Source organism: Carettochelys insculpta, chromosome 8, assembly GCF_033958435.1.
Source record: "Carettochelys insculpta isolate YL-2023 chromosome 8, ASM3395843v1, whole genome shotgun sequence".
In the NCBI taxonomy this organism is placed as follows: domain Eukaryota; kingdom Metazoa; phylum Chordata; order Testudines; family Carettochelyidae; genus Carettochelys; species Carettochelys insculpta.
In genome coordinates, this window is record NC_134144.1 from 5,280,312 (window position 1) to 5,292,188 (window position 11,877).

At 50.8% G+C, this 11,877-nt stretch overlaps 1 protein-coding gene across 1 annotated transcript; it reads right to left on the reverse strand.

Annotated features, from left to right (window-relative positions):
• Nucleotides 1-828: 828 nt before the first annotated feature.
• LOC142016881 (putative methyltransferase DDB_G0268948) lies at nt 829-7,684 on the reverse strand. The gene is made up of 7 exons (XM_075001304.1): nt 7,512-7,684; nt 5,112-5,240; nt 4,719-4,879; nt 4,067-4,280; nt 3,230-3,330; nt 2,732-2,869; nt 829-1,392 (listed from the first exon to the last, which is right to left on the reverse strand). The coding sequence occupies exons 2-7, from the start codon at nt 5,220-5,222 to the stop codon at nt 1,302-1,304; spliced, it is 816 nt and encodes a 271-aa protein (XP_074857405.1). The 5' UTR covers nt 5,223-5,240; nt 7,512-7,684; the 3' UTR covers nt 829-1,301.
• Between the last annotated feature and the right edge of the window lie 4,193 nt (nt 7,685-11,877).

Here is an 11,877-nt window from a genome sequence, read left to right on the forward strand (position 1 = left end):
TGTGTGCCCCTACCTCTGGGTTTTATTCTGACGCAGTGTCACCCATTTTTCTTTCCTGCCCTCCTTCATGAGGTCCCAGAGAACCTAGACCCCTTTCTGCCAGAAACCTCTTGCTTATTATCAGCAACCAGACCCTTCATAATCTAATAAGCCTGGGTGCCTCACTCTCCCAGGTACATTAATGGGCCCCTCAGGCTCAAATTAAACCCTTCAGGGCCTCTGTGTGTGTATATAAGGGACGCATGCCCTACAGCAGGTGCGACATTTTATAGCGTTGGCCCAACAATTCTCACATAAGCTAGAGCAGTGTTTCTTACACTGTGTTCCATGAACAACTCGCAGGTGTGCCAGGAGTCTTTGGAAAAACTACACTCATGGTCTCTATTTCCTGTTATTAAAGCCAGATACAACATCACTGCTTCATTGCTGTAATACATAATTAAATTACTTCATTTCGTTTGTGGTCGGTACAACAATTTTTTTTTTATTGTTTGATGTTCCACACTCTCAAGAAGCTTAAGAAACACTGAACAAGGGGACCAAACGAGACACCGTGAGAGAAAGAATAAAACAGCCCTAACCAATGAAGAGGAAAAGATGCCAACACAGTAAAACCTCACTCCTTTGCACTACTACTGTGAGTGGCTGGTTTCTGCAAATGAGCAGTTCAGGATGAAATCACCTCTTTTGGACAGACCCAGAACAAGGCAAGTGGCTGAAGTGGGATGTAGGCACAGCCAGCAATCTTCGTACCACAACTGACTTTCATTCTACACCTAAATTTTTTCAAGCCCCACTTGATCACACACAAAAGATGCCTGTGGGATATTATTATCATCCTCCAACGTTACTGCTCTCGCTGTTTGCTTAGCACATCGACCGAGAATTATATAGGTACTAGATCTTCCTGCAAGCTACTTTTACTCAACATAGTAACAATACCCCCTAAAAAATCGACTGCCTGTTAGGAAATAAGCTGTTTATTGCATATTCCATATATGATTGCTTCTGTGGAGAACAGGGTCCTTGGTTTATTCCCATGTCTGTTTAAAGGGGAAACATTCAGTGGCCTGGCTAGCTGGCCATCTGCAAACAGGAAAAATGACCCCCGGGAAACTCTTCTGAGACTAATATAATTTGGTTTTGTGCCTCTTTTGTCTCCCTTTGAAGAGAGTGGGAGTTTTGCTATGGATTTCATTGGAATATTAACCAAGTATTTGAAAAGGTGATAACATCCAGAATGAGTAGATACTTATTTAGGATTATTCTTCCGCTTATAGGGTCATCGCTGGCTTTTCCATTTAAGGCCCCTTGCAGCCTAGAACACAAACACTCCTTATGCAGAGCTCTACCTGGGTTTCATTAGAGCCAACTCCCATGGTCTCCAGGAACCTGAAACAAGAAGTGGAAGAAGGTTCACTTACTTTCCCACTTACAGGTTGAATAGTAACAGAGAGGTAGGCGTATCAGGTCTGTATTCTATCAAAACAAAACAGCTGTCAAGTAGCACTCTAAGGACTAACAAAATAATTTATTAGGTGATGAGCTTTTGTGGGACAGACCCACTTCTTCAGATCTAAGAAGCGGGTCTGTCCCACAAAAGCTCATCACCTAATAAATTATTTTGTTAGTCTTTAAAGTGCTACACGACTGCTGTTTCGTTTTACTTTCCCACTGTAAAGGATCACGGCCCGTTAGAAGCCAAAAGACATGTCTATCCCACCAAAAACATTCCACTCTGATCAGAAAACCTGACGCACACAAGGTAATTCAAGAGAATCATATTGCAACTAACACAGTTTTAGCACACTATGGCTGCGTCTACACTAGCCAAAAACTTCGAAATGGCCATAAAAATGGCCATTTCGAAGTTTACTAACGAAGAGCTGAAATACATATTCAGTGCCTCATTAGCATGCGGGCGGCCGCGGCACTTCGGAATTGACGCGGCTCGCCGTCGCACGGCTCGTCCAGACGGGGCTCCTTTCAAGAGGACCCCGACTACTTCGAAGTCCCCTTATTCCTATGAGCGGATGGGAAAAAGGGGACTTCGAAGTAGGTGGGGTATTTTCGAAAAGGAGCCCCGTCGGGACGAGCTGCACAACGGCGAGCGGCGTCAATTCCGAAGTGCCGCGGCCGCCCGCATGCTAATGAGGCGCTGAATATGTATTTCAGCGCTTCGTTAGTAAACTTCGAAATGGCCATTTGCATGGCCATTTCGAAGTTTTTGGCTAGTGTAGACGTAGCCTATGTGTGACAGTCGCTAATCGTAATTACTAAGGATCGTCTGGTAGGCTGCCCATATGTGAGACTCCCTTTGATGTTACTGGTTTGTATGTACAGGCTGAAAGCCAAGAGGTTTGGGTTAAATATTTTACTCCTTTGCTAATCAACAGCTCAGCATGTCCCAGAAATACTCAGTATCCATGACTAGAAAGAGGAAATTAGCTCAGCTGTGTATTTGATGAACTACCAAGCTAGACTTCAGCAATGACACATAGGGGATTATGGCAGAATAACTGGGCCATAACCCCAGCTGGCATACAATGAAGTTCAAGGAACTTTAAAAAAAAAAGCATAGAAAACCACTGGCTCACAATACTCACCCAGAGCAAATATGGCCTTTCTACCCTCACCCCAGCATACAAGGAGCGGTGGTAGCCTCACTTTTCATCTGTGTGATATAGGAATGCTGCCCACATGCTGCTTGTTTTCTTAAGCCATTTTTTACCTTTCTTCTGTTTTTTGGAGGAGGGATTTTGCTGCTTCAGGGTCACTCCTCAGAAAGGCTTGATACATGGAGAAGGACTGGCAAAACCCGATCACCCCAGCAACGGACATGGGAATTCTGTCGACGATCTGGCTCACTCTGCAAGAAGGAGAAGAAACCAGAACATTCCAGAAGGCAGCCTAGAGGGTAAGACAGCTAGACTGATTTACACACACTGAGAACTTGGCCCAGGTTGATTACTATGATAGAATCCTAGAACTGGAAGGCACCTCGAGAGGTCATCGAGTCTAGTCCCTGGCCCTCACTGTAGAAATTTCTGTCATTTGATGAAGACACCACACCAACGCACCTCTTAGCTTTAACTGCTATGTATGTTCTGCAACCTCTAATCTTAAAATAAACCGGTGAATGCTCACCCATGTGCCCAACATTACTGGGTTCACACATCCCACCAGGTTGGAGATCACATAATATTCAGTTTTGTCCTCATCTTCTCACCTCTGCTTGTCTTGGAAAGGCAAGGCCTCAAACACCTCTTCGTACTCCACAGTGACACGACTGACTTTTTCATCTGCATATGCCAAAAGCAGCTTCTGGGTCTGGAAAGTCAGAGCAGAAAGAGCACAAATGCTAAGTGAGTCCTGGATCCTTCACGTCATCTGAGCTGCACTTCCTGATGCAGGACTGTCTGGTCAGAAAGCAAGGAAGTGATGATTTTATGAGAATAATGGAATAAGACAGACTCTCCAGATTTTCCCTCTACATAATACTCACAGAACGTCTGTAAACGGGCTACATTTGAAGACATTTATTTTGGGCTTAATACTTATTTCCCAGCCCCAACCCCCGCCATCAATATTCTTTGTACTAGCAAGGGTCTTCTTCTGCTGGGTTGACACGACAGTGTTGTTTTACAGAGAATTCTGTGAGAAACAGCCCTCTGCCCCAATAGCGGCCATAACATCTTCCCTTGCAATGCCAGGACTTACACCCTAAGGCTGACCTTGGGTAAGTTGCCCTCTGTCAAAATAAAGGACTGCCTACCCAACAAGAATGACACCAACTCAAGGAAGACGGTGACCACCCGGGCCATCAGGAGGCAGACAGGAGGACCGTGATGACAAAGTGAATGGAGACAGCAGTCATCTCTGTTGAGGTACCCTACAGCCTTGCGCTCACTGAGCACAACCTCTCTAGTCCAACACTCTGTTGTCCAGCAGCAGACAGGCAGAATGGAAATATTAGCTGGTGAAAACATGGTCTTATACTGGAAACTTTCTGGCAGCCTTAACATATGCAGCTATAGTTCATGCTATTATTATTTTCTTGTCCCACCTCAGTGAAGATTTCGGTAAGTCTTTCTGAGCAGTCCTTGTAGTGCACACTGAAGTTGTTAGTGTAGGTGCTCAGGGCTGTGCAGCCATGTGGTTTGAGAACACGGTCTACTTCTTTCATGAACCTCGGGAGGTCAAACCAGTGGGCAGCTGTAAAAGCAGTAACCAGGTCCACAGATCCATCCTCAAATGGCAGCTCCTCGGCAGGGCACACGCTACAGAGAGAAAGAGAGAAGCGATTTCAAAGGGGACCCAAGAATCTCTACTGGGGATCGACAGCTTAGCACATGCGGACTCGGCTGAGAGAAAATAGGTCATTGAAAATCTCACATTGAATATTTTTTGTTTGGCTCAGGAGCATCAGCCCAAGTCTTCCAAATGGGAGCCCCCAAATCCATACTTAGACACATAACTAAGAGCAGCCTGGTTGCCAGAAGCTGAACCACAAACTCTCCCTGACTGCAGACGGAGTTACAAGTTCTAGGTCCTTCCTGTAAAAGCAGGCCCAATATGTTTGAAGTGAGGCCATAAACGTGACTCAGCCCTTTTGAAAATGCTGATCTGTATCTTCCATATTCCCCCAAGCTGCCTCTGTGCGAAGGTCGGCACCCTGCTAAGCCGATACAGAAGGCGTCCTTTTCTGTAACCCTTACCGGTAAGAAACGTTTGGGAAGGAGGCGCTACGTTTGGCTGCCTCTATCTGAGCTTCACTGATGTCTGTTCCAACCACCTTCTCGCAACGAGTCACGAGGACGCGAGTACTCTGTCCTGACCCACAGCCGACATCCACCGCCAGCCGAACGGGGTTTAGTTTCTGAGGAGAGAACAGCCGCGCCCCAGTAAGTGAAGCACAAATTCTTACGGAGGGCCAAAGGATAGTCCTTTTTATGCCCCTCCAGGCACGTGCAATCCGAATCACAGAGCAAAGGCTCGGGCTCCCCAGGGAACTGGCGTAATTTCCGATCGCTTTCACTCCCGTCACGTTCTCCGGGGCATCTCCATCGCCCTCCTGCACTCTCAGCCTCAGGCTTGCCTGCGTCACTTACCTTCTCTTCCAGGTAGGAGAAGATGACACTTTGGAGGTTTTCAGAGGGAGAGAATCTGTATTTCTGATAGGAAGCTGCATTATAGAGAGTATCAGAGGAACGCTCGGCCATGTTGCAGGAAAGGGGCACCTAAGGGGAGTAAGCAAACGCACTGGGTTATATGAGCTACACGATCAAAGTCCACTGACTATGTAAATAGAACACGTCTTATCCAATCAGTGGTATCAGGGCTCGCCTGAAAGAAAAATGTGCCCCGGGTGAACCTGAATTTTGGTGCTCCTGGCTCCAATGATCCTGGTGCCCCGCATTGGTCCTGGTCCCCCTGGGCTTCCCAGGCTTCCCGAGCCCCTGCACTCTGCTCGCTTTCCCCGTAATGCCTGCGCCTGCCCCCTGCACCCCCAATCTCTACACCGCACCGATTGCATTCCCTTCCACTGCCCCTCCCTGCTGCACCCCCACGGGGAAATGGACACACGTAGACGGACAAAGCAGCCGGCCCTGCGGCTCCTTGGGGGGGTGCAAAGAAAGGGAGAAGAGCACACCCCGCTGAGGATGCCTCAGCACAGCCCTGGTGCGGAAGGGACCTGAATGCAGGGCGCCCTGGTGTTGTGTGTCCAGGGAGAGGAAGAGAGCGAGCGAGCCTGAGTAGCTGAGTGCGCTGTCTCTTTAAGACACATTTGGGGATCTTTCTCACTGGCACCTCAGCCCCCTGTCCCGATTTTTCACTCTTGCTATCTGGTCACCGTACTTTCAAATTGCATCCTCTCTGGCGAAAGCCGTTCCACTGTCGACAGACACCTAATACTCACTGGGCCACAGAGAGGGCCTAACCACTGCCGCATAGACTGGCTCATTAGGTCCCCATTAGACTTGCTCCCCTACCTGGTTGAAGACTGGGGATGGAACCTTGGACTTAAATCCCCAATTCACATGCAGGCGTCAACCAGCAGTCACCTGGGGCTGCCGAGTTCCACAATCAGAGGGAATAGCCAGCTGTGAACAGTTCAGAGGCCCAACGATATTTACAGCTTACAAAATACCACTGCCTATATCGGTGTTTCCCAGCGCGTGGTACGTACCCTTAGGGGTACAGGAGACATCTGGGAGTACAGGCACCTCACCTGCATGGGCCTCTTCGAGCTAAAGAACGATCAGAGCCATGGAGGCACTGGCTGCTGTGTGTGCATGCGCCCCACCCCAGTGCGTGGAGGGAGAAGTGGGTGGCAGTATCTCTGGCGAGTCGCCAGCAGCGGAGTGCAGCAGGGGCTGGCGGGGCCTGGCTCTGGAGGAGGGGAGGTGGGTGGGGGCTGAGGATTCCTGGTCCTGGGGGAGCAGAGGGGGTTGGGTCAGAGCAGGGGGGGGACTGGGGGTGCCTGGCTCTGGAATATTACCCTTGTTATGTGAAGTAAGTGATAAAATTGCAATTAGTACAACCGTAGCTTAGTTTTTTTTTATAATTACAGCTGAAAGGCTTTAAAATGAACTGATTCCTGGTGAAAACAAAGACTGAAACTGCGGGTTCGGAAGAAGGTCGTACCCAGGAAACCACGTCAGAAACACTGGAAGCAGGAACAGCAACGAAGGGTCCTGTGGCACCTTACAGACTAACAGAAAAGCTTTGAGCATGAGCTTTCATGAGCACAGACTCACTTCAAACTGAGTCTGTGCTCACGAAAGCTCATGCTCAAAGCTTTCCTGTTAGGCTATAAGGTGCCACAGGACCCTTCGTTGCTGTTCCAGATCCAGACTAACACAGCTACCCCTCCTATACTTGGAAGCAGGAAAATACGAGTGGAAAAACCCCCCCGCCCCAGGGGTGGAAGTGGAAACTCTGAGCTATCAAAAGCACGCAGGTACAATTCGAAACATCTTCAATTTGGGTTTACTCCAAGGGGAAGTGGACCCCCTTTGCCCCTTGCTGTGAGCCGTGATGCGCCACGAAAGCTCACGCTCCAAAATATCTGTTGGTCTATCAGGTGCCACAGGACCTCTTGTTGTTTTTGTACGAAACTATCTCTGCTGAAATGACCCTGTAATACAAGTTGGTTTAGCAAATGTGTTGCAATGGTAGAAAACGATTTTGCATGTCTGAAAATTGTGGGTGCTGGTGGGGGGGGGGTCCCTTTTTTTTTCTTTTTTTTTTTTGAAAGGGGAGTACTTTACTGAAAAAAAGCTTGAAAAGCACCCGCTTATACGCTCAGTGGCATAACCACCCCATGCACAGGGACTGGGAGTATTGCAAGTGACTGAGAAACAAACTTGGCCGCATAAAACACTAGCACATTATGCAAAAACCCTTGGAGCCGGAACATCCGGCTGGAACGGAATCAGCTGCAGGAAAAGATGCACGGGGATCCTCCCTGCTATCTGGGTTATCAGGTTCTCCTACCGAGGACTTACACTGAGTTTGTGGACTGTCACACCTCCTCCCGGGCTGAGATGCCTTCAGAATTGCTTCCTTGCAGAGGAGATACTGTGATGGGTCCGGGCATCCTGCTTTTCGCCAGGCCTGGCCCTGGGCTCAGCTTCCTGCAGAGCATCCGGACTTTTTCTTTAAAGGGGGAACTGTTCTCTGTGTCGATCTGGTGTTCACAAAGCAGGCTGAGCCAGCCGGAGGACGGGTGGGGCGGGCGCTTGAAACAGCAGGATAAAGAGCGTGGAGCTGCTGTTTAAAGGGCTGCCTAGGACGGCTGCGGAAGAGGGAAGGGCAGGTTCTTCCAACGGCAGGAACCTGCAGGGTTGAGCAAACTTTTTAGGTCGGGCCCCACTTTTTGTCCCCGCAATTAGCAGGCCCCCGCAGCCTGCGAGGAGTGAGTGGCGGTGGTGGTGCACTGCACGCCCTTGGTGGCGGCGGGGGTGGGGAAGAGGCAGGGGGGGCTGGGGGACCTTGCAAAGGTTACGCACACCCTGGCTTTAGGGTGCCACAAGACTCCTGGTTGTCTTTGCAGCTACAGACTAAGCCAAATAAAAGGGTTTCAAAAAATGGTCCTCTGGCTTCCCAGCTTTTAGCATGCCCTCAAGTCACATTTTCTAGGGGTTTCTCTGTCACTGCACAGTCTAGAAACATACTGGGGGGGGGGGGGAAATTAGGAATCTCATGAAATCACCTGACTCCAGGACCTGGATCTTTAAGGAAAACATCAGATAGCATGAGACATGCAATGAAATCAGGACGCCTAGCAATACCAGGCCAGTTACTGCATGCCAGTCAGGGCCCTAGCTTGGCATAGTCCCCTTTGTAACTAATCTGTGCTGACACAGCACTTTGGACACGGGAATTCTGGGTGTTGATCACTACAGGGTGTGTAAGCTTTTGTCACATGAGACCCACGCTTGAGGACAGTTGGCTCAGTGCCAGGATACCGAGTTAACCCCCCCCAGCATTGGGGGTAGGTGCTGGAACTAGGGGTGTTGGGGGAGTTCCAGTTTGGTTCAAAAGCTCTGAGCTCCCCCCTGCCGCCCGATACAATTGTTCTGGGCCCCCATGAAGTTCTGATTCCATCCTCCAGACGTTTCAAAGCAGACTTGGCTCCTAGGTTTACCACGTACGACGTCTCATTGCAGGGTTGTGAACAGCCCAGAGACCATTGCAAGGCAGCAGGTCCCACGGGCCCTGCCCTGCTGTGTGCAGGGCTTGGCCCCGACTCCCACGCTACAAAAACAAATTTAGTTGGAGGGGGAAAATACCCTTTTGATTAAAAAAAAAAAAAAAGAGTCTGGGCCCCCGCCGGCCAGCAGGAAGGGGTAGAGGCCGTGCTGGGAAGGTGTGGATGGATCCAGTGGGGATGCTGCTTGGCAGTACCATCTCTGGCAAGAACCCTGGGGACTGGACAGCGCGAGCCAGGCTGCTGGGATGCTCTGGGGACCCCGGCTGCTCTCAATCTCTCTGCTTCGTTCCCTCCCCAACCTGTATCGCAGGGAGGAGACTGACCCCAACCTGCTCCTTTGCAAAGCTCGAGAAAAGAACAGCAGCCTCAGCCGGGGGGGAGCAGAGGCTGGGGGGACGCTGCTCCCCGGTTCTGCATTTGTAAGGGGCTCGCTCCTTCTCCAGCCCAGCCACTGACCCAGGGGGTGTTTGGATTTTCCCCCTCTCTCCAAGCACACTCCCTTGTTGCCTTCCCAAACTGTCCCCCTCCTCCCTTACTTTATGGCCTGGAGGGGCTGAAAGAAGAGCCAAGGCTGGAAGAAAAGAGGGGCGGGGGCAGGGGATCTGTTGCAGACGTCCTGTCTCCCACACTAGCAGCGGGGCAGGACTAGATGGCAGGACCTCTTGGGGGGAGTCTGCTTTCAGGAGCAGAGGGGCTGGCTTCGCAGGCTAGCAGCTGTCCAGGAAGTGACACGGCCACATGGCGGGCAGGGAGGCTGGCCGTGCTGCACCCCCCCCTTTAGAAACTCCACGCCCCCGGGACAGGGGGAGGCCGGGGGAGAAAGTACAAGAGGGAAAAGCAGGGCTGGCTGGAGCTGGCACGCCCAGGGCGCTGGGGAGGAGGCTGCCTTAAACCAGTCGGGCCTAGCTGGTCCCACCTCAGACTGCTTTTAAAACCCCTTCCCCGGGGGGGCCGAGCTGGAGACAAGGGGAGTGTTAGCAACCGCAGAGGAGGGGAGGAGCTTCGGTACCAAGTGGCCACGCCCCCCGTGACCCTGACACTCCGCCGGGAAAAACGGGTTACCTGGTGGCACCGAGGAACGTGCAGCTGCCACCAGCCGCCTGGAGGAGGTGGGGGGGATTGTCAGGGAAGCGGCCCAGGGGGAAGAGCTGCAGGGTCCCGGGCAAAGGGTCATTCCCCACCAGTAGCAGCCACACAAGGTCCCTGGGCGGGAACTGGGAATGAATGGGGGGGCCAGGTTCCCCCAGACCACCCCCCCATCCTAACAAAGGTAACGGGGTCCTTAGCGTGGGGCCAGTGAACTGAATAGAAGCTAACAGGAGTGAGACTAAGTGTACCACACACACCCCGTTTAGAAATTTCACACACACACACACACACACACCCCGCTTTGCTCGCCTCTGGGTTCGAGACATCTGCCCCGTCTGCACTCTGCCCGTGACGCTGGCTGTAGTTGTCTTGTCTTACACGTAGGTTGGCACGTCTTTGATTCGGTGTTTGCAAGCCGCGTATTCTCCAGCTTCCCTGGACACCAGTGGTACTCACCTTCCTCCCTTAGGGGGTACGACGTTGTAGCCTCTTCCAAGCGGATACTCCAGGAAAGAGAGGGTGGGACAGGGCCGTTTTCAGCCTCCCCATTAGTTCAGTAACAGAACTTGCACGACTAGAGCGTAGGCATGGTAAGATCCTGAGCCTTGATGTCGTTTCTAGTAACGCACACGAGTCCTTTGCGCCGAATGGTGTCCCAGAGGTGTTAGCATAGGGCAAGCGCGGTTTTTCTTGCCTTCGGCAATTCACGGACACGTAAAAGAAGATATGTTCGATGCCACTTTGTTGTAGATATTCTCGCTGCTTTTACAAGCACCAACCTCGTCTTATCTCGTAGCCAGCCCTCTGAGGTGGCCAGCATCCCATTTGTCCTGCGAGAGTCCCTTATTTAAACTGTCTCACAGACCTCCTGACTTTTTAAAGAAGATAGGCAAAGCCTCCTATATTTTGCAGGGCCCCTGTGGCCCAGCACCTGGTGTCTTGGGGCAGCAACCCCCACTGCCAGGGTGCTCCTCCAGGGGGCAGCTGCCTCATTCCCTGGTCCCCCCACACCTCGGCGAAGCAGCTCCTGCTGCCAGCGACCCCCTGCCATGGGGCAGCAGCGCCATCACCAAGGAACCCTGAGATAGGACAGCAGCCTCCCTCGACATTCCCAGAGGCCAGCGTCCCATCTTTGCCATAGGGCAGTGTGGTCACGTTAGGTTTGAAGCTCCTGGAGAAGTCTCCTCCTGCCAGAAAGCTGCTGGCAATAGCTGCCCACCAAGATTCCTTCCCAGCACTGTGAGAGAACATTAATCAAAACACCTTTGCCTGTGCCTTCAGCGCACCCTGTCATGCTTTTCCCCCAGGGGACTGCTACGCAGGCTATATGCCTCCATGCCACATTTCCCTGGGTGGCATTAAAACCTGGAAGTCAAGTTCAGCTAATTCCACAGCCCGCAGGGGTGGGTGGTTTTCAGCCTTACAGAGGGAAAAGGGGTTGATATTATAAGCCAGAGCAACATAATGAATTATAACAATTTCTGGGAGGTAAAAGTTAGTGGTGACCCGTGTATAGCCCACTGGAGAAAAGCTTTTTCAGTAAACTGTTTTTCAACTCCAAATTGTGCATTCCTGTCACAGCGCTAAAAACATCTCAACCTGACAAGCCATGCCAGATGCAAATTAGCGTGTGATCAACACCAAAAGAAACTGCAGCGATAGAGCGAAACATACCTCCTACCAGGGAGTGTCCCGAAAATCTGAAAGTGATAAGATTACCTGCCCAGGAGGCAAGAACGCCTACCATAGTGGATGAATTAACTGTACGCTTTCCACAGCCCGGGGGAAGCCAGCCTTTGCGCCCTGCAGCTTTGAAAATCAACTGCGTGCAGATCAACTGTTTTGGCAACTTGAGAAGGGATGATTCAGTGGCTGTTGGTTTTCAGCTGAAAAAATCTGACCAATCAAACGAATTTAAAAACTGACCAGTAACAGTCTTATCTACCGTGTTTCTTTTTCTTTCTTAAAATACCTGTGCCAGGTGGATTGAGATCTCTTTATCAACAGCGACTCAGGGAAACAAAGAGTTTGAACTCTACCAAGCATTTAAGTAAATAGGTTATAGTGGC